This window comes from Hibiscus syriacus, unplaced genomic scaffold (genome assembly GCF_006381635.1).
Source record: "Hibiscus syriacus cultivar Baekdansim isolate YM2019G1 unplaced genomic scaffold, ASM638163v2 tig00110482_pilon, whole genome shotgun sequence".
In the NCBI taxonomy this organism is placed as follows: Eukaryota; Viridiplantae; Streptophyta; class Magnoliopsida; order Malvales; family Malvaceae; genus Hibiscus; species Hibiscus syriacus.
The window spans coordinates 5,338,627-5,362,198 of record NW_024062758.1 but is presented as its reverse complement, the minus strand read 5'-3'; the positions used below and the strand labels follow the sequence as shown (position 1 = coordinate 5,362,198).

The window sequence follows — 23,572 nt, the reverse complement described above, 5'->3', positions numbered from 1 at the left end:
TAATAAAAATAAAAGAAGGGAAATATATATATATATATATATATATATATATATATATATAACTTATAAACAAATATATAAGAAAGTAATAAAATAAAAAAATTAATATATATATATATATATATATAAACAAATACTAATAATAAAAACAAAAGGATTAAATAGAATGGAAAGCAAAATTTAAGGTTAATTTTAAATTATATTCAAGACTGAAATTGGGGGCCAAATCAAATCTCTACGAATGAAGAGAGACGAAATAGAGGATTACCCCATGTTTAAAAACACATAGATCCCCTAGGGGATCTGCTCGGGTCGGGTCGGTCTTAACGGGTTAATATATTTCCCAAACTCAAGCTCAATTTCCTCTTAGTTTCATTTCTCAAAACATGCCCCACCCTCGTTCTTCAAAACTCTCTCTTCTGTTATTCCCAAATGAATAACATAGATGGGTTCTTGAAGAACCTAGACACCGGCCACCCCGCGCCGCCTCGTCGACCACCGTGAATGGTGTCGGCCGCCGTTCATCGGCGATGAAAATGATTTATTTTTTTTGAAAAATTTCGAACGCTTATCACTATTCTTTTCAAGAAATCAAAATGTTTTTTTAAAAAGACAACCCTCAGGGGCTAGATTTACAAAATAAGATCTTGAAAACGCCCATGTTCATTGGCCGATTTGGATTTTCGAGCAAACACAACGAAGATCGACACATGCAAATGAAAAAAAATGAAAAACGTAAAAGCTTTTACCTCTTTATTGCCTTTTGAATCGTTTACAAAGCTCGGATTTCACCCTTTTCTTCTCGTAAATACTTTTGCTATGTATTTTATGAGTAATCTAATGTGTGGTATTGTGTAAAACACGTGTTCGTGTCCCTCTTTGTGTTGATTTTACAACTTATTTATAGTGCATAATATCCTATTTTTAGTGGTTGAATCCGAGTAGAGTTCTAATGTTTGTTGGTTTTGTTGGCTGCTTGGAGTCCCATACATTGCAACGATAGAAATAGCCTGAGGAAGATGTGGAGCGGCTGGAGCAAAGTGTGGCTAGGGGTTTAAAAACCCTAAGTTTACACCGGGTAGGAGCCGGGTCAATTCGGATGTTCTACTGGGTTGCAAGTCGGATCACGTGTAATGGGGTTGCTGAGCTGTTCTGTCGGGCCACCTTCAATAATTGTATTTGGACCTGGCAAAATAAATGGAATGTATTAGTAAAATAAAATAATCATAATATATATATATATAATATTTGTGATGGACAAAAATTAGTATCCACAATTATCAAGATGGTTTCTTTCTTTACTGCATTAACTATAATAAAAATCAATAAATCATATGCAAATATCATTTAATAGTCGAACAAGTGAACAAATCAAATTATCTTAGTATTTAAAGGAATAATTATTATTTTTGGAAATTACGGGTTCGAGTACCAACAACAACAATATGGATAATTAAGCATCCATTATCAAATGGTTGAGAATATATAAAAAAAAATATATATTTCTTTTTAATCACCTTAACTTCATGAAAAAAAAGAGTTGAGTAAGTACGTTTGGTTGATTAGTAAAGTTGCTCAACCTTTTTTTCTCATATTCTCTTAGGTTATGGATTCTAGACCTATTAGGAACACTCTCATTTTTTTAAAAAAAAAATCTCGATTTCCTAGGATTATGATTAAGGTTAAAATTAAATTTAAAATTTATAAAAAAATAATCATTTAAAAGTTATAAAATTTATTAACTTATTAAAATATTATAAAATAGTCATTAAATTATTATAAACTGATCATTAAACTTATTGAATTTTTACGTCTATTATAACATCATAATATTTGTTATAAAATAATTTGATAAATTTAATAATTTTTTAAAATTTAACACCAAAATAATTATTCAAATATAATTTAATGTCTTATAGTAGTAATATACATTACTTAAAAAGTGGTTTTTATTTTTTTTTAAATATTATTAATCTTAAATAATCAAAATTTAAACAAATTTATTTACATGCCTTTGAATTTTCTAATTTCATCATCAAAATATTTCATAATAAACTCGTCAAGTCATCAAGTGGTCTCAACAGTTAAAAAAATGTTATTTTTCTTAGAAATCATAAGTTCAAACAATTGTATTTATAGGGTATATACATTGTCAGGGCCTACTATTAGGAGTGTACCCTGAACGACCACTCAAGGTCTTCATCTTTTATAGGACCCTTAATTTTTTTTATTATATTTCTTATTTTTATAATTGAGACTATTAGTTTTCTTCAATTTTATTTTTTATCTTTATAATTAAAGTCCTTAAATTTTATAATACTATTTTTTATCTTTATAATGGAGGCTCTTAATTTTTTCAGTCTCATTTTTTTACATTTATAATTGATGACCCTAAGTTTTCATTCCCACTTTGTACCTTTATTATTGTCATAACCTAATTTTTTATCTTTAAAAAGTGTTATTCTTCTTAGAAAAACAATATAAAAATAAAAAAACGAAAAATAGAGAAAAAAGAAAGGGAACTTCTCTTACAGAGTATATTAGGAAAGTAATATTAAATTAATTATTCAAAGTTATAGATAATACTTAGAGCCTATGTTTTAATTTTGTTTAGGGTCTCAAAAATGTTCAAATAACTTTATACATTATCGATAGTTAATAAAGATTTTAAACAAATAATAATTAATTAATAACCACCCGTATTATTTAAAAATACTTAATAATAATCCTTCAAACAATATATACAAAATTATCTTACAAACGAATACATTTAACCGCAATAAGGCAATAACTAGATCTAGATAGTCTTGCAAACAGGAAAAACCCCAGAGTACAATCGAAGACTATCCACATCGCAAATGTTCAGCCATGCACCATTTGAATTTCTCTGAAGGAGAAATCATGACAAGATTATTTGATCCCGACGCTACAATCCCAATACCGGTTGTCCTCCAAATTGTAATTTCCCACCAGTGTAAGCATAAATCTTAAAACAACTAAAATAGCAGACAATATATATGTTTATGCATGTCTTTCTCTTCTCCTGATCGTCTAGAATCAATGGAGTTGCTTATTTTGTTCTTGCAGTTATGATCCCTTCAATGGATCCCACCAGTGCAAACAACGTTATGGGAAGGCACAGGATGCTGAAAGTCTGAAGCATCACCCACTTAGTCGACCAGGCTTCCACGTTCCTCTGCTTGAAGTACATCTGCACTGGAAAATATATTGACACAGGCCAAAAGTAAATGCCTCCCAGCACTCCCAAAACTTGGTTGAAATACGGGAACAACATGGCGATTATTGTTGTCGAAGCTACGAACATGGTGCGGAAACACATCCGGAGAATGCTTAATCGAAAAACTTTCACAAGTGGGAGTTTCACTTTGAAATCCTTGTGTATGTATCCATTGTCGGGGAATTTCTGAGAAGCCCATTTTTCAACGTTCGCAAACAGTGGTTGACTGTAAACCTGGTGAAATAAGAGCATGGACACAGAACACCTATGTTATCCGGTCGGATTCGGGTGTGTGTCTAACTGTCTATGCATTTGAAGGATTTTAAGGCCATATTTATATATATGTACCCAAGAATGATGATGTGTAGCTCAACCAGAAAATCTAGTACCTGATATCCTCCAACTAGGTGGATAACAATGCACACATTCGCAAAGTCGATGAGCCAATATGGTTCGTAAAATCCGAAACCAGTCAAGAGGTTCCCTGGTGTATTATCGCCGAAGGCTGCATATCCAAGCGCTCCACAACAGATATAGAAGAAGGTTGTTGCAGAAATTGATATCATTGAGGCTGTCTTCATGGTGTCCATCTCCGAGGGAGGCGACAAAGTATCCTTCAAATTCCGAAAATTGTAATCATCATCAGTTCAGCATGTAACAAATCAATTATCATTTCGAAATCGATATGAACTCATGTTTAATGGAGGAGACCTGAATCTCAATAAGAATTAGGGAGTATGGATAGGCAAATGCTACGTCTCCAAGTGCTTGAGAAACCAGCCAGACTTTTTCACCAGTAGTATGTTGAGATTCCTCGGATGGAACCCATAGCAAAACCATTTGCTGCAATTTTAACGAGCAAAATCGGTAAGATCATTGTCAAGTTCTTTCAAATATTCTACAAATGAGAAATCTGTATGTAAAAATATCTAAGGTTCATCATTTTACCTATGACTTTAGTGATGCCAAGTGCAAGACCAATGACAGAATAAGCAAAGGACATGATTGCAGCAACCACTGATAGCCATTCTATGTTGCGGAAATTATTTATCTGAGACAGTATTAATTGAATAGCCCCGAAAGCTAGCATGTATTGAGCATCTCCGAAATAGCATTCAGCATCATGCCCTTCTTTGTGGTAACAGTTCGATTTTTGAATTGCTCTGCATTCACAAGTAGAACAGGCATTGGCAACCAAACCATACCTCTCAAAAGAGGAGAATCATAGCAACAACCTATGTCACTCGGAACCGGGTGTGAGTATCCTTGGGAGGGTCTTTTCATGTATGTTCATTCTTTTCAAGGTTTTTTCATGTATGTGGAAGGTCCTTCGAGAGTCGTATCTCATACTCTTGTTTATATATGCATCGGTAGGTAGTTCAAGAAAATCAAAGTCGAAGTAACATAAAAGCAGCGCCTTTTCAATGAACTAGTCATACAAAATTAGGATCGAGCAGTGGGAGTAAAAGGAACTTGACAACACACCTCAGGCTAATAGCAGATGTAACTGTATATGCTATTCCCATACCATACAAGCCTATTTGAACAAAAAGGCCGCAAATCCTTGCATTCGTTTGCCCTGAAATCCATGATAAGCAACTAGAATTTATTACCAAAAAGCATAAATACTGTAGTAATTACTAGCTAGCAAACAAACAGTGAAGTATGGTCTTAGTAGCTGTAGCCATTTGCTTTCAATATAAGGGATTGGTCTCTTTTAAATCAGTGGAATGGTTCTGGCGCATGATTTTGACTGAAAATTACTTGGATTTTCAAGTTCTTTTTCCTATTAATAAAACCAGATCAGATTTGATTTTAAAGTTTAAGCAGTTCAGAAATTCTTGGAGATTAACGAATCCCTGATGCACACATTACATAGCCTAGGCAAGGTATAGTATGGTTTTTCTAAATACCAGAAGAAGATGGTCCAGACAAAGTGGACACTCGGGAAAAGGATTACGTAAAAGAAAGGAATTTAGTGATCAAAGTGTCGGACACTTCAGCACTATATGATCAATCCAGAGCTTCATTAGGGCCCACCACACATCATCATCATCACCACCATATTATCCAGCAGCAGAATAAATATTCATGATGATGATCATCATCACAACATTTAAGAAATAACCAAAGAAATTCAACTTGACGTGTCAAACTAAAAGTTTCTTTCAAAAATAATAACTGGATTTTTCATTTTAAAAAACGTTCGTATTTAGATAAATTATATGAAATATATTCATATCTAAAATATAGATCTGGATTTATATTTGACGCTTAAATTCAAATTTAGCTAATTATGATGAATCTAAATCCCTGTGGATTTTCCCTTAATGCTGGATTAGACTACAAAAGAGTGATGAAAAGAAAATTCTTGCACAACTGTAGAATTATGAAGATAAAAACTATCTAATCCTTTTCTCTATGCAGGATTCAGCGATTTAATCTACCATTTCCCATCTACCAGTCTTTTAAAAGTATTGAAAATCATTAAAAAGATATTTTGAATTCTTTAAAAAAAATTCTGGATCATACGTATTTATGATAAACTGTTTAATAATCTCACCTAAATTGATATTAACGGCATCGATGTAGGACCGATTTCTGACGGGTCCAACTTCAGGATCGGGAGTTTTATAACAGTTGCAGAGAAGGTAAGTGGAAACCAAAGTGACCGATGCGAAGAGCAGCATTGCCAAAGGTCCGGCGATCCACCCCAGTTGAGCCATGCTCCACGCCAGCGATAGCACACCGGCGCCTATGACGCCCGTTATTATATGCGCCACCGCCGTCCATACGTTCCCTTCATCGAAATTTCAAATGATGGAATTAATTTCATGTTAAAATAATGATCCAGAAGTGGAAATGATCATGAAATCGCCGAATTCTATTTGGAAAGAAATTAATACTGAAAGTAAGGGAAACATATTACTTACCAGTTCTACGGGGAGGCTTACGAGGTCGTGTCTGATTCGTATTGGCCAACAACGGGGCTTGATGATCTGAATGTGCTTCTTCCATGGCGTTTTTAATTAGAAGTGAGACACTCTATTTATTCTAGCTCCGTTACCTTCTAAAAAAAATGAAAATCGGTTTATATTTATAGATGAAGATCACGTACAAAGAGGCAACTCTGAATTTGAATCACATTGAAGAAAAAGATGCGATGTGTAGTACTTTCGTGTTGCATGATTAAGCCTATGTAAACTATCAGAATTTTACTGAACTTTCTTGAAGCTTTAATTAAAAATAGGAATCTCAAAAGCATGCTTAATACGACTATCATCCTTAAAAATGTACTAAAATCGTTACGAGTCACGATGTGGTGGTTATTGATCATTTCTTATAATTATATAGTCGAGATTTAATTCTTATCTAGGAAAATATCAGTTATTTATCCGAAAATACCACAATAAACCATATATATGATGACATTTTCATGCTCATCATAATATAAATTATTAAATAGCATGGGAAATTCTATTTGGTGGTGTTTGCGTGTTTGATTTTTATTAGTTTGGTGTAAAATAATTGTAGGAAGACGTTGTCATGATTTCAACATGGCAATAGCTAGATAACTGCACACCTTTAAGGTTACATTTCCCTCTAAAGAAGAAAAAGACAAAATCAGCACAACTTAATTAATAATGATGGAGGCTGGGTTTGTGCAGCTGTAAGGCTAAGAATCCAAGCTTAGCCTTACAACTCACTTCCATGGCTATCCAATAATCCAAGCTACAACAACTTCTATTAATGAAAATAATTAACCTGATCTTCAATTATCACAAGCCAACGCAAAGGACTCAAGTATCCACCTCAGACTTGTTCTGCATTCAAGGATTTAGCTTGTCATGGCGGAATGTATCAACAACTCGACCTCTTATTGCACTTTGCCGATGTTCAACCACATTAATTTTTATTGGAAGTACCATCTGGATCTTTCTGCCACGAGTGTCGCGAAGGGAAAGGACTTGCTTCCCCCGCATTACCGCCATCAACGTCAGAGAACGCTAGTGGCAGCAGTCAACAGCTGATATGAAGCACTTGCTTATCGAACTCTGATGATATGATGCTACACCAGCACAGGTTGGAACATTCAGGGGTGAATTGATCTATATATTGAACATTGCACTTCCATCTAGTGTTTATCTGAACATAACACTGTAGTTTCCAACAACTTCTAACTTATCACAGCGATATGAACAAATTGAGTCACATATGCAGCTGACGATCTTTACACTATCTTTGATACATTTCAAATCAAGATTGATATACCATATTGTAATATGAGGTCGAGAAATAAGGTGGCAGTGGATAAATTTGCAGAAAACCCCTTCTCGACCATTTCTGTAAGAACTTCTGTTGCCTACGACATATAGCTGTTTCGAAGAAGCCCTTGGATCATTACATTATAACAGCAGCTATTAGGCGAGCAACCATTCTCTTCCATACTCCTAAACATTTGGTATGCTTCATCTGGCAATCCCACTTTACAGAATCCTTTAATGATTAAAGTATATGTGTAAACATCGGGTATTAAACCCTTGACTGAGAGTTCACCAAATACTTCCTTTGCCACTTCGATATGGCCAGCTTTGCTGCATTGCTCGGAAAACTTTCAATGCCTCTTCAAGTTTACCACCTCTGCAGCAACCATCCAGCAGAATGGCACAGGTCACTAGATCTGGAACTTGTCCAAAAGCCAACATCTTTCTCCAAATTTCACCTGTAGCCGAAATCCTCCCTAATTGAAACATACCTTGCATAAGAGTGGTGTGTGACAACATTAGGCTCAATCCTTGCTTTCATTGTGTCGACAACATCTTCAGCTTCAAAAAAAACCACTGCTTTCTTACAATGTGCATCACCAATGTGTTATACATGACAACATCTGGCTCAATGCCTTGCTTTCTCATTGTGTCGAAAATATCTTTAGTTTTAGAAACCATCCCTTTCTTGCAACGTGCATCAACCAATGTGCTGTACATGACAACATCAGGCTCAATACCTTGCCTTCTCATTGTATCAACAATAACTTCAGCTTCATAAACCATTCCCTTCTTGCAATACGCATCAACCAATGTAGTATACGGGACAACATCAGGCTTAAGGCCTTGCTTTCTCATTGTATGAACAGTATCTACAGCTTCAAAAATAAGCCCTTCCTTGCAATAAGCATCAACCAATATTAAATGCCCTAAATATAGTATAGTTGCCTTGCCACTTGCCGTTATTAAGAGTTCTAATGAACTTCCATTGATGCTTTTATTAGTTTGAGGCAAAGCTGGTATATTTCTTTCTGTTATGCATTATATATTTTTATGCTAGAAATTTTTATATGAACTTTAGTTAATGTATTTGCTTAAATATGTTTTACCTGCAGGAAGCAGCTAAAAGGTTCAGCCCTCATCACGGAGAGAGGGATTCTCTACAATTCCAAATGTAAGTGGGAGGATGTTGGTGGTCTTGATTTCCTAAGGCAGGAATTCGATCGTTATATAGTTGGACGCATAAATTTCCCGAGGAATAGCGGTAATTGTATATTGTTTCTACCTCTTTGCTGTATCCAAAAAAAGGAAGAAAACCCTTGAACATAGAATTATATTATTGGGGGCCTCGTAATGTGATAAATGAAAGAAAGTCATCCATGAGAAATTGGTTAGAGAACTCGTTGAACTTGTCTACCATGACCTCCAACGTAGTTGATTGAAAGCTCAGAGCAACTACAACCGAAGCATATTTACTTTGTTAGTCAACTTGCTATTATAGTATTGATTTTCAAATTCTTGTGTTGTTCACAATTTCAGGAATTTGGAGTGGACTTGGAGACAGGATTTTTGCTTTATGGACCACCAGGCTGGGGTAAAACGTTGATTGCAAAGTCTGTAGCTAATGAGGCTGGAGCCAATTACTTTGTTAGTCAACTTGCTATTATTAGTATGATTTTCAAATTCTTGTGTTGTTCACAATTTCAGGAATTTGGAGTGGACTTGAGACAGGATTTTGCTTTATGGACCACCAGGCTGGGGTAAAACGTTGATTGCAAAGTCTGTAGCTAATGAGGCTGGAGCCAATTTCATTCACATCAAGGTCAGCTTACAGCATGTATTTCGACTGGTTTTCTGTCTGTTATGATGTTAACTGGGTCTATAATACATTAAGCTAGTTTCCCCATGTTTGTGCTTTCATGCTCATGAGTTCCTTTTCTGATTAGGGCCCTGAACTTTTGAATAAATATGTTGGAGAAAGTGAGCTGGCAGTTCGGACATTTCAGCCGTGCTAGGACATGTTCTCCGTGCATATTTTTCTTTGATGAGGTCTGCTTTTTGATTCTAAATGAAAGAAAAATTCTGGAGAAAACATTCCTATTGTGAGGTTTGATGTTTGTTTAGGGTCTTTCTGATCTTATCTAGGTGGATGCTTTGACCACAAAGTGAGGGAAAGAGGGGGGATGGGTTGTTGAACGACTCTGAACCAGGTTAGTTAATATGTTATGGCTGTCTCTAAGCGAATTGATTACCACTTCCTATCTTTCCATATAAAAATTACAAATTGCAAATAGTGACATGGAAGCATCCGTCATATTTTCAGTTGCTCATTGAATTAATGGATGATCAGCGGCGCGGTGTTTATGTTATAGGTGCCACTAAGAATAGTATGTTTTCGGTTTTTCTGATGAAGACCATCGATTATCATTTCTTTACACTGTTTGGTTTTGGCAGACCTGAAGTGATGGATCGAGCTGTTTTACGGCCTGGTAGATTTGGTAAACTTTTGTACCTCTTCCCAGTCCTGACGAACGAGGGTTGATCTTAAAGCTCTTGCTAGGAAGAAACCGATAGATGCTGATATAGATTGAGTGCAATTGGACGAATGGAGGCTTGTAATTTAAGTGGGGCTGATCTTTCTGCACTGTATGCCTGTTTTTTTTTCTACATTGAAATTCTAGGACCTATGAAGTATGCACCATGCAAGGACTGATTTTTTTTTGAGAGACCAATATACCTGTTTGACGTTTAAGCAATTAAACCTTAATTCCGGAACAAAATAGTGAAATTTTAATCGCATCGGGGCTTGAAAATATACAGATGAATGAAGCAGCCATGGGTGCACTGGAAGTGAACCGACTCAACAGGGATATCTGAGGCTTCATGGACAATCAACATTGCATTTCGAGCATGCACTGAATAAGATCTCACCATCAGTGTCCGGTAAGGTATAATTTACTCTCAGTCACTGCATCTTGGCTTCTGATGAAAATATTCTTCTTGATAGCAGGGGAGGGACTGTTAATTAACATGTTTATACCATCTTGACTTATTGGAACAGCAAAAACAGTTCTATAAGGTATTGTCAAGAGCTTCAAAGCTGGTTGATAAGGTAAATCCCCATTGACGTGCCGTTAACTGGAGCTTTATTGATGTCTGATAACCAACACCTGAAGACTGCTTGATCACCATTCTAATCGTTGTGAATTATTCTTTGGGAGCGACGTTCATTAACAATTAAATTGATTAGGATGAAATTATTTTTAAGACTGATATAATAAAGTTATTTATTTTCTTCGATCCATGTATTACCATCATTACTGATGTTCTAACGAAGATAACATAACTGATGGAACACATGCAATGCAATGATATCCCATAACCAAAATTAAGAATGCTAACAGTACCCCCACTCGAAGATAATCAAAAGTAGAGACGTCCAAGTAATTACATCGTACTTCAAGTCCAATGAGAACGTTTAGCTTGCAAAATGGGCAGCAAACTCTCTTTTCGCCATCTTTCCGGTTACTGTTATCTTTGCAAATTAGCCATGAATTACTTATATTTGCCGTCCTTAGCTTTTAGTGACACCATTATAAGTTGAGGTTAAACTAGCCACTAGTAAAATTACCCGATCATAAAATTATATTTTGTTATTGGATTAATCGTTTTGTATTATTTAGTGACTAAGTCTTAATTTTTAGTAAAAGGATGACATGACAAACCAATAATTGAGATAAAATACCCTTAGTCCTCAACATTTACGTTCTTTTACCAATTTGGTCCATAATTATAAAAGTTGCCTTCGATATTTTTATAATTTTTCAGTTTGGTCCCTAAAATTATTAAATAAATCAATCCTAGTAAAAAAATTAGATTTATTGAATAAATAAAGATATGAAGCTGCACCAGGAGAGGTTGGAACATTCATGAGTAATTGATCTGCATTGAAAATTGCATTTCCATCCAGTGTTTATCTATCTAAACATAACAGTGTAGTTTCCAACAACTTACATCTTATCACAGCATTATGAACAAATTGAATCAATATGCAACTGACCATCTTTACACTATCTTTGCTACATTTCAAATCAAGATTGATTTGCCATATCGTAATATGAGGCTGACGACTGAGGTGCAGTGCATAAATTTGCAGAAAAACCCTTACCAACCATTTCTGTTACAACTTGTGTGCCTTTGACGTATAGTTTTTTCCAAGAAGCCCTTGGATCATTACATTATAACAGCATCTATCAGGCGAGCAGCCATTATCTTCCATGCCTAACAATTGGTATGCTTCATCTGGCAATCCCTTTTTACAGAATCCATTAATGATTACAGCATATGTGTAAACATCGGGTTTTAAACCATTGACTAAAGAGTTCACGAAATACTTCCTTTGCAACTTCGATACGGCCAGCTTTGCACAAGCCATCAATTAGGATAGTATATGAGACAATATTGAGCTCAAACCCACTGTTCTGCATTGCACAAAAAACTTTCAATGCCTCTTCGTTTTACCACTTCCGCAGCAACCATCCAGCAGAATGGAACAGGTCACTGGATTTGGACCTTGTCCAAAGCAACATATTTCTCCAAAGTTCACATGCAACTGAAATTCTCCCTGATTGACACATACCTTTCATAAGAGTGTTGTACGTGACAACATTGGGCTCAATGCCCTCCTTTCTCATTGTCTCGACAATATCTTCGGCTATAGAAACCATTCCTTTCTTGCAATTTGCATCAACCAATATACTATACGTTACAACATTAGGCTCAATGCCTTCCTTTCTCATCGTGTCAACAATATCTTCAGCTTCAGAAACCATCCCTTTCTTGCAATGTGCATCAACCAACGTATTGTATGTGACAACATCAGGCTCAATGCCTTCCTTCTCATTTTATCAACAATATCTTTAGCTTCAAAAACCATTCCCTTCTTGCAAAGAGCATCAACCAATATAGTATATGACAACATTAGGCTTAAGGCCTTGCTTTCTCATGTGTGAACAGTATCTACAGCTTCAAAATAAGCCCCTCCTTGCAAAACGCATCAACCAATATACTATATGTGACAATATTTGGTGAAATATTGTTCCATCATTTCATTCAAAAGCTTTGTTGCCCCTTCTGCAGGCCCAAATTACACATAGCATGAATTAAGCAACTGTAGGTAATGATGTTTGGTCTATTGCCCTTAACTTTCACTTCGGAGAAGAGATCGAGAGCCTCATTTAACAACCGCACTTACAAAGACAGTCGATAACAGAGTTATATGCTACAATATCGGGTTTGAAACCTCTTGTTTCCATCATCCTTAGAAACCTAACAGCTCTATGTCACCGGTCTTACACAACCCGTTAAGTATTGTACTGTAAGTAATTAAATGAGGTTGATACCCTTTTTCAACCAATCCATCAAACAAACTCATAGCCTGATATATCTTCCGTTGTTTACAAAGTCCATTAATCAAAGTGGACAAAGTTACAGCAGAAGGTTCAATGCCTATCTTTATCATTTTCCCCAAAACAGAAAACCCAATCAGTTTGACCTAATTGACAAAAACAATTAATCAAGACGCTCAAAGAAAGCGTCATGAGGAACTCCTACGATGTCCATCTGGCTACACATAGAAACAACAGTGGAATAATGTTTCATTCGAACAATGGCTCCTAATAGTTTTAGTGAATTCCACAATCGAAGGCTTTGGGCATTTATGAATCATCTTATTAAACAAATCCAGAGCTTCACCGACATTATCAAAGCTGTCATAATTTTCCCGGTTTCCCTTTACAGGCATGCAATTACCTAAAGCTTTAGCAACGGTTCTAAGAGAAGAAAAGAAGAGTGAAAAATAGAAAAAATCATTAGACCGTTAATAACTAAAGGAGGAAGTGACGAAGAAATAAGCTTACCCATATCTTGAAGTTATGGAAAAGCAAGGGGATGAGCTTCGAATGAAACCACAAATAGTGGGGCAGTAGCACGTTCTCTACGACACCAGAGGTATATGACTTTGAAACTTGGCTTAATACACCATTTACCTGTTTCCTTATCTAATCCTACTTTTAACAATAATGCCCCTAAACTATACAAACTTATACTTTTATCAAAAAAAAGTCCTTTATTTATTTATTTATTTATTCATTATTATAAATGTTTGACAGGACTTGATCCAAAACCTTTTCAAGATAAAGTTTTATTAACTAACATTTAACCAAATAATCAACTTAAAATCTTCAAATAATTTTAAGTAATACATGAAGAGTTTGCCACCAATGGATCATTTTTATCTTCTTCACCCATGTTTGCATCAACAAGTTTGTTTGCTTTTTAATAATCTAAGAGGATTACATACTATTTGTTCAAAAAAATTAACTATAATATTAATTAAATGAAAAAAAGAGAAAAATTTACGTCATTTAGCCAAAATAACCAGATTTATCAGCAAAAGTCTGACAACAATGCCAACCAATGAATTAAGGAGCGTTTGTTTTGCGGAAAAGATATTTATTAAGGGGAATGATCTTTTTAGAATTGTATTTTTATGTTTGATTTATTGAAAAGATCATTATCATCATGTAATAACTTATTTCAATAGTAATACTTTTAGGTTAAAATGGTGAGAATGTCATTACCTTCAAATTCTTAGGTAAAGAATAATTCTCACCCCTTTGGATATTAATACCCTTGAAATAATTTTTATATAGATCATTCTTAATTCTTATTTTTCGTACTTTGCTCAAAATTATATACTTAATAATAATAATATACAAAGAGTTTAATTAGTAAAATACTGATAAATCTATGCAGTTAAAATTATTTTATATTTTTTATATTTAGTATATTAATTATTTATAATTTTATAAGATGAAAATATTGTTATGATAAAAAATATAATTATTTAAAATAATATTTAATTTTGAGTTATTAAAAAATATCTTATACATTAAAAAATAATATATTTTTTCACTCGAGATAAATTTTTTTCTTTCTTATTATATATTTTATATAAATAAATAGATACTTATGAAAATTAAAATTATAAATTTAATATATAATCATATGTTAAATGTATTTTTTCTTTAAACTTACACATAGTGTAATACTAAAATATTTTTATAAATTTTAATTTAAATATTTATAATTTAATATTAAAATTTTACTTGTTAAAATATATATATATATATATATATATATATATATATATTACAAGGATAATTTAGTAAAATATGCATCCAAATAATTTTATATTTCTTCAACCAAACACTGATCTTACCTTCATATTAAGCAAACCAAATATGGTAATACAACTTCTCGGAATAACGTTATATTCCGATAATTTTATTTCCAAATATGATGTTACATTCCGTTAACCAAGCTATTTATTTTCATTGCAAACAATCCCTTAGTAAGCAAAGGGAACGGTGTTAAAAAGAATTAGCGTTACATAACTATCAAAATTTAGAAAAACTATTTCTTTGCCTGCATTATACAGAGTCTCCCCCGATTCACCATCTTGGGCTGGCAGGATGTTTAGCATCACAAGTAGAACAAACCCCCCCCCCCCCAAGTTGTGTCTTTTCGATAATATTAACTGCTCAAACATAAGCAGCTGGAAAAATGGAGTATCTGTGATCGAAAATATTTACAGCGTTGACGTGGGACAAAAGTTCTTTCGGAAACCATCCCTTAATTCAATTGCTTCGTTCACGTTTTGGTGGCTTGTTTTGGTCTGTAAGTTGGAATCAATTACGGTACAACCATTACTAAAACAATGACGAAACCATGAAAGAGAAACCGGAACACGGAAATTGAACCGGAGAAACTTACTAGTTGTAGGATCTTCGTGTGCATAGAAGCTAGCAGCTACTATTAGATAGCAAAGAATGAGCGAGCATTAGTCCTTTGAAGTAGTTCGCCGTTCCCTCCTACAGAAAAAAAGAAACAGAAAGCATTAGTCTTCCAAGTTGCATCATCTTCTTTGAACTATTTTACTCGATCGCAGGTGGAAATATCAAGAATAGGCATGGTCCAACAGGTACATGTTCAATTTTTTCCAAGTTTTTCCAGTCCTTGTATGCGTCAGACACAAATATTTTGAGAAAAACAAAGGGTCGGAGCAACATAATGTTTGAAAATTGCTTCCATTCCTGACGAAAAAGATAATCGTTGCCCGTTATTACTTTCCAAAGTCATTGATATACACCAACCTGCAGAAAGAAGGCTACAACTATAACAGTTATGAATAGTGTTGCTGTCTCGAAAACCCATCATCCATCCAACAACCACACAAAAAGGAATCTGCATATTCAACAAGAATCTGATCAGCAAACCAGGCAAAACAAACACGTTACCATGAATAAATATGCATGTATCTACAATACACAACACACGTACACATCACGATTCAGTTCAAATTCAGGATCAAAGTTGAACAAAATTCCAGGACTTTAAACATTGTCTATGCACGATCATCATGTAAAAGATGGAGATTGCTAAATAATCAACAAAAATGAGTAAACCCCTAAGAGAACAGATAAGAACAAAATATGTTCTTCAGTACTCGCTGCCAGGAAACAAAAGAACATATCACAAAGGAACCCCAAAAAGCTCCTGACATTAGATGACACTATAAAAACAAAATGTAAAATTAATACACAATAAGCACATCAAATGTACGGACCTACCCGAACATAGAAATTTGAGTCGATATCCTATTGCCACTCCCAATGTTATATCCTGAAAAGAAGTTTATTAATTAGAAGCCAGACAATTCTATGAGATGAAAGTTCGAGAATCGCTTACAACTTGTCTTCATGACAAACATAATAGCACTTGCGTGCTCTGCGGCATTTCCAGTAATGGGGAGCAAGATAACACTGATAAATGCAATCGATAAATCCCATGCCTCAGATGCCCCCTGATAAAGAACAGTCAAAAGGAGAAAGAAAATAAAAGTACTCAACCTATCCGATGATATAATTTTAGAAATGCAAATCACCTAAAATACATCGTTACATGTATGTATCCATAAAATAGCCTGATAGAATGGAGATCCAGCAGTCAAGACTGTAAGCCAAATCACGGATTCCCATTTGGTGATCTGCGGAGCTTCATCGTCTTCATTATCTGAGCCTTCCCCATCGCGACTTCCTTCCTGATATCACACATTTGCCACTACACTTTATATCTTCAATAAATACTTTTTGGGGCGAATAGCAAACAAGTACTTATCATATTCAAAAATGCCAAAACAACAATAACCAACCTCGTCAATAGGGGGATAGAAATCATTTCGACTTCTTAACTGGAAAAAAAGATAGGCAGCATAGGCTACAAGCATAATACAACTGCTAAATCTTGAAAGAGCCAACTCTGACTTCCCCACTTGCCGTTCAGTGTGTGTTTAGTGGAGGACAGCTGGGTAGTAAACCCATAACTGCCATCAGCAGTAGTGCTGAATTGACAACACCTGTGGCAAAGTTAGATAGCGTTGGTTCGTTTAATTCCTTAAAATTAAATGGAATTAGAATTTAATTTTACCACTTTCATATGTTTGGTTCAAATTTTTAAAGAGAAAATTGGAATTCAATTCCATCAAATGAGGAAAAAAATTCATCCAACATAATGGAATTGAAATCCTTTGGAATAGGATATGAAATTTGATCATATTACCCTCATCAATCTTTTGGTATTCGGGTTAGATTTTTAAAAAAAATTTGGATCGGGTTGGATTTTTTTTAAAAAAGTCGGTTCGGGTCGGATTTTTTTAAAGTTGATATTCAGGTCGGGTCGGTTCGGGTTTTTTTAAGTGTGATATTCGTTCGGGTTCGGTCGGTTTTTTTTTAAAAATCGGGATCAGGTCGGATTTTTAAAAAAAATTCTGGTTCAGGTCGGGTTTTTATGTGTGATATTAGGGTCGGGTTTAGGGGTCAGTCGAGTTTAGGATTTTTTAAGTCACTGTTTTATTGAATAAAAATAATATTTTTATTATTTCATGTCGGGTCAGGTCGAGTTTCTAATTCATATATTCGAGTCGGGTCGGGTGACTTTATTTTAGTCGGGTCGAGTCTCGGGTGGACCAAAAACCCGACTCATGGTCATCTCTAATTGCGATGATTTTAACTTATGTTTTATTACGTGATTTTTATAATTTTATTGAAATGAATAATTAATCAATAAATAAAAATTTAATATTTTTTAAATTTTTAATATATGCTACTGCAAGTTATAAAACAAACTAAAATAAAGCAAAAAAAAATAAAAGAAATTTCTGTCATTTACATTACTAAAATCAAATTCATCTGACATGTCTGCGAACCAACAGAATATGTAATTGGATTTCAATTTAATTTTCTGCAGATTTCAGATTCAGATTCTAATTCCTGACAGATTCTAATTTCTTCACAGAATTCCCTCAAAAATATTCTGACGAACCATACGCCTACTTCGTTTATAGCGACAAGACAAAGAAAAATAGCGGAAATTAATGCAAGCTACATACCGATGTATCCTTACCTTGTTAAAAACTTGTTCCTTTCTATGATACACGAGCCCACCACAGAAGAACGCACATCCAAGAACAAAGCATGTTTGACAAAATTGAGCCCAAGAATGACAGCTGAACAACACGGTCATTCCGCTTTTCAGTGCACATATCGAAATAATCAGTTCGGTTGCATTCCCAAACGTAGCATTTAGAAGACCACCAACTGCAATTGATCTCAACATATTAAAGGCCATTACTAACAAGAAATTTATGGATAAAAATTTTAAAGAGGGTTTCAAAAAAATAGTAGTGTAACCTAGACAATAACAAAAAATCCATACAATTAAGAACAGTAAGTACATGTAGGTCCAGTGTAAAAAAGCCAACTGCCTACATTCAATCACAAAGATGGCAATGTTAAATGCCAATAAAACAACCGGTAGCACCAAAAGACAAATTCAATAAAAGAAAATGAATTCGTAACTCAGTAGCATAACCCAAATGCTCTGCCAAAGGTGGTTATACCCAGTCAGCTTAGAAAGAAGACCCACCCCTGCATCCACCTCGCAATTAACGACTTACTAAAAATAATAATACAAGCAAGGAAAGAGAAAAAAAAAACAGAATCACATTATTGGCAGTCAGCCTGTGACCAGGATTGCTAGAGGCCCAAAAGTCATGAGCAAGTTTGAGTTTTATTAGAAAAAAAAACTACGGCCTTTATGCTACCATAGACACGGGTTCTCATCATTTTATTATAAAGATCTCATCTTTATAAAGAAGAACATCACAATTGAAATTTGCTCCCAGAAAAATGCATAATGTCAACAAGTAAGCATACAATACCCTGAAATTGTAATAAAGTAATACCATTCCAAATAAGATCTCATCTTTCAAGTTGATTCTCCTAGCATACTCGTCCATCATTCATACTATAATAAAACCAAACTATTTTTTTTCCATGACTTCTATGCATCAAACAGAACCAACAACATCAAATCCAAGGAAACGTTAACGGATTCAAACTCCAAACAATCAATAGCATCAACATTAACATCAAAGATGCTTAATAAACAATCTCAACACATAAGGAAAAAAAAAACTTGCCAAAACTTCAATGGATTGAAAAAGAACTGACATTTATTGCGAACCTTCAGAAATCTCGAAATGAGTGTGAATCAAAATACCCAAAAAAATATTATAATTGACTTAATTTTTTCCTGAAATTTTTTATCATGTGTCATAAATCATGTTATATTAATTGAAAAAGAAATTGATGATGTGATGTGGTTTTTTTCAGAATTTTTAATGTCTATTTTTAAAATATTAAATTTTTATATGTTTAACTTTCTTTATCCATCCCTCTTGCCTTAACTCTTCGCATTCTTTGAGTATTATGATTCCTTAAAGGCACTCTGTATTCACGTCACTGCTCATTTAGCGTCTAATTCGACAATTAGATTGTTGATTCCATGTTTTGCAAGGAGAACCATGCACACCCATGCAAAACGCATGGAGCATGATGCATTACCCATAATTTCAATTTTTTTTTAAAAAAAAAAATTTACCTATGGATGCCCCCGTGAATACTGCAGCCTTTGATAGTAATGATCCTGTAAAAAGCATTAACTCGTGCTGTGAATGCTGCAACCTTGATAGTAATGATGCTGAAAAAAACATTAACTCTTGCATGCATGATTCACTCACGTGAATGGAGAATGATTCGCTTTAGAAGCATTATTGCTGAAAAGAAAACAATGTGAATAGGTGTATAGTAGTACCCTTATTGCTATCCAGTAATGCTATAATATTGTTAAAGGGGGATGGCTTTTGAGATACATAGGATACGGGTGAACCGAAATTCAATCAAGAGAAAAAGGAAGGAGAGGAGAAGAGAAGAAAGCAAGAAAGATTCAATCGAAGGTATTTTATTTTATTTTATTCATATATTAGTGTAGATGCTTTTTTTTGGTAGTTGTTGTTTAAATTAATATTTTAGTTTAGATTATTTTTAGATTAAATTATTCTTGATTAAATTAATATTTAGATTAATTTATTGTTCTTAAAAAATTCTACAGATTCGTTCAAATGGCAGAACAAAATCAATTGTTTCATCTTGATGCTCAACATATTTAATCATTTGAGATTGATGTTGTTATTATTTAGTTTAATAAACCTTAATATATTTTATTTGAGAACACAATCGTTATTATTAATGGTAAAATTTTGTTTTATTATTAATTGATTACTTTCATGATTTAATTAATTGTAGGAACACCCACAGCGAGTCATCCGTCATCGAATCAATATTTTTAGGAAACCACACCAGTTGGTTGAATATACTTTAAACAGGCTGGATTTTACCATGTTATTTTTCTAGAGTTAAAGTTGATCTCGGGTTTTATTAGTGCATTGATGAACGTTGGAGGCCAGAGACGTGTACGTTTCATTTTTCGTGGGAGAATGTATGATACTTTGGAGAAATAGGCCATGCAACTCGGGGTCCCAACAAATGGAATGGCGATAGTGCATATAATATTACTAAGTGGATTTTGCTTGCAATATGTTACTTGAGAAGACAGGAGTAAAATCATATTTAAACGGTCGACGTTGAGGCTAACATGGTTGCAATCAATTTCTGCTCGATGAGAAACAACACATGTGGATGATAGCTCAGCACAAGCGTTTATGATTATGTTGTTCCGGCATACGTAACCCAGTGTATGCAGCCTCAACCACCTCAGTTTATGCATCCTCATGGACTCATCTACTCTCTCATGTCTGAATCAACATACGATTTTCGCACATAATATCTATGATGTCAAATACTACTATTTGTCAATCTACGCTTCCACCAGAGATGGAGAGCCAAGCGATGAGTATATGTTTACAACATCGGATTAGATGTACAACATCGAATCAGATGCCCTCAGTGAATAGGGAGGATGGCTACCACACCCCTAAGCAACCACAACATCCACAACACAATCAGCGTCCGCCTCAACATTATCATTCCCAACACCACGACACCCACAAGAACTATATACAGTTCATTGTATAAAATTAATATTAAATAAAATGTTTGTTATATATGTATTCTCAAATAATGATGGTTTAACTTCGTTTAATTCATCACACTCATTCAAATAAAATATAAAAATCAATCACGTAAGTTAAAAAATTAAATAGGCAAACATTCATTCAAATAAAATATAAAAATTCATCATGCTCATTCAAAAAGTAATAAATAGGAAAAATCAAACATTCATTCTTCATTCATTGAAATTGAAATAAAAACAAAAATTCAAATATTCTTTCGTTTAAATATAAATATATATATATATATGATTACTGATGAGCATATACCTCGGTTGATTTGGACACTTTTTTTAATGACCTTCATCTCACATAATCCGCATTTATTCACACTTACTTCATTGCTTCTTTCAACAACTTGACTTAAAAAATTCCTTCTATCTCTATTGCCATCTGTAAACAAAAAAGTAACATATTAAATAAATAATTTCATATAAAATAAAAAAAATTTAAACAAATAATTTCATACTAAAATCATAATAACAAAAAAAAGACACAAATGAACACTTAAATCTTTGACACTTCACCAATTTAAACAAATAATTTCATACTTACTAAATCACAATAACAAAAAAAAAAAACACACACACACACACACACCAATGACATGCAAAAAAAAGCACAAATACCTTAAATCTTTGACACTTCACCCATTTAAACAAATAATTTCATACTTACTAAGATCACAATAACAAAAAAAAAAACACACACACACACACCAATGAGCATGCCAAAAAAAAGCACAATGAACACTTAAATCTTTACACTTCACTAATTATTGCTCTCTTCTTAATGTTATTCTCGAATTCATTCTTTTATATATATATATATATATATAGCTGGAAAAATAATTTTTTCATTAACCTATAATTCCATGTATGGATTACACAGGGATATACTATACTTAATGAGCATGGTATGATTCAAATAATTTATAGTGTCAGAGTAGCAGGACATGATTCGAGAGACCTGCAGTGTCAGGATATGAATTATACAAGGATATAGGCATTCACGGTAATCATCCATAGATGAAAAGAAAAAAAAATTAAATTATGGGTAACGCATGGTTTTTAATGCTTTTGAATGAGTAACGCAAAACGCTTGAGTAACTTGGGAGCGTTTCGCATGTTGAAAAGTCAAATTCTTTGGCTATTAGCAGCCGGCGGCTATCTTTTCCAATTGGGATGCTAAAATGGTTGAAAATTAGCAAGGTACAACTACACATTTAGTCATTGTATTTTAGGATTTTACAAATTAGTCCTTAAGTTTCAACTATAAATACCCTAGCTCATTTAGCTTCAAAACCATCCCAAAGCATTCTAGCTTTCTTCCAATAGAGAGAATTTAGAGAGTTTCTTGAGAGTTGTTTTCTCCTTTTTTATCAAGAGAGAATTATCATTGTTTTCTCCTTGGTAGATCGAGAGAGGTTGTAATTCCTATTTTTCTCATAGTGAATTCTTCTACTGTTGCCCGTGGTTTTTACCCTATATTATTTAGGGGTTTTCCACATAAATTTTGTGTCTCTTTTATCTTCAATTTTTATTTTCTCAAATTATCAGTTGCATTTTTTCTCTATCCGATAGTCGTCTTCCGCAACAATTGGTATCCGAGCCAGATTAGAGTGTAATATCTGCTCATTGTCTTTGTGGTTGCCACCAAAAGGTGGATCCTCCAACATAAGAAAGTACGAAGTTATTACCATTCTTTGAAGGTTCCAGAGAACTATCACGATAGTGAAATAGTGGGAGCTATCCGTAAACGAAGCAATAGCAACAAAATTTGATATTGAAAGTTTAATGGGAGAAATTTCTCATTGTGAAAATTGAAGATGAAGGCCATCCTGAGGAAGACGGTTGTCTAGCACTATCAGCGAAAGGCCATAGATTTCACAGCGACACAAATGGATTGAAATAGACGAAATGCTATGGCAAACTTTCATCTAGCATTAGCAGATGAAGTATTATCAAGTATCGAGGAGAGAAGACAACTAAGGAGATATGGTCATCTCACCAAACGTACGAGGCCCATCGCTGTACAATAAAATTTTCCTTAAGAGAAATTGTACACTCTCCGTATGCCAGAATCTACTTCATGACGGAGCACTTAAATACGCTGAACACTTTATTTTCTCAGCTTACATCCTTAAGCTGTAAATAGGAGAACAAGAACGTGCTGACTTCTACTTCAAAGTCTACCGGATTCGTATGATTAACTCATCATCAACTTGACAAACAGTATGTCACCAGTCTAGTCTTCGATGACGTTGCAGCTGCTGTTCTACAAGAAGAAAATCGCGCAAGAACAAGGAAGACAGACAAGTAAATCTGCAACAAGCAGAAGCGTTGACAACGATGACAACGATGAGAGAAATCAACAGAATGTAGCCAAAGCAGCAGTCATAAACATGTAGATCGAAGTCGAACAAGAAGAATTTAAAGTGTTACAACTGTGGAAAGAAGGGTCACTTGAAGAAGGATT

The 23,572-nt window shown here is 34.1% G+C and overlaps 1 protein-coding gene and 2 pseudogenes across 1 annotated transcript; all 3 read right to left on the bottom strand.

Moving 5' to 3' along the window:
• Positions 1–2,844: 2,844 nt before the first annotated feature.
• The window catches only part of LOC120128980, a 28,766-nt pseudogene continuing 8,038 nt past the window's right edge, over positions 2,845–23,572 (bottom strand).
• LOC120128880 (pentatricopeptide repeat-containing protein At1g63130, mitochondrial-like) lies at positions 7,602–13,024 on the bottom strand. The gene is made up of 5 exons (XM_039146489.1): positions 12,917–13,024; positions 12,143–12,401; positions 8,182–8,534; positions 7,995–8,086; positions 7,602–7,833 (listed from the first exon to the last, which is right to left on the bottom strand). The coding sequence occupies exons 1-5, from the start codon at positions 13,022–13,024 to the stop codon at positions 7,602–7,604; spliced, it is 1,044 nt and encodes a 347-aa protein (XP_039002420.1).
• LOC120128879 lies at positions 13,075–18,749 on the bottom strand (annotated as a pseudogene).

Coding starts and splice junctions, on each gene's coding strand:
- LOC120128880 (XM_039146489.1), bottom strand. CDS start 13,024: ATGATAAAGATAGGCATTGAACCTTCTGCTGTAACTTTGTCCACTTTG. Junction 12,402..12,916: donor TGAGTTTGTTTGATGGATTG/GTTGAAAAAGGG, acceptor TGATAAAATGAG/AAGGAAGGCATTGAGCCTGA. Junction 8,087..8,181: donor CACGTTGCAAGAAAGGGATG/GTTTCTAAAACT, acceptor GCACATTGTAAG/AAAGCAGTGGTTTTTTTTGA.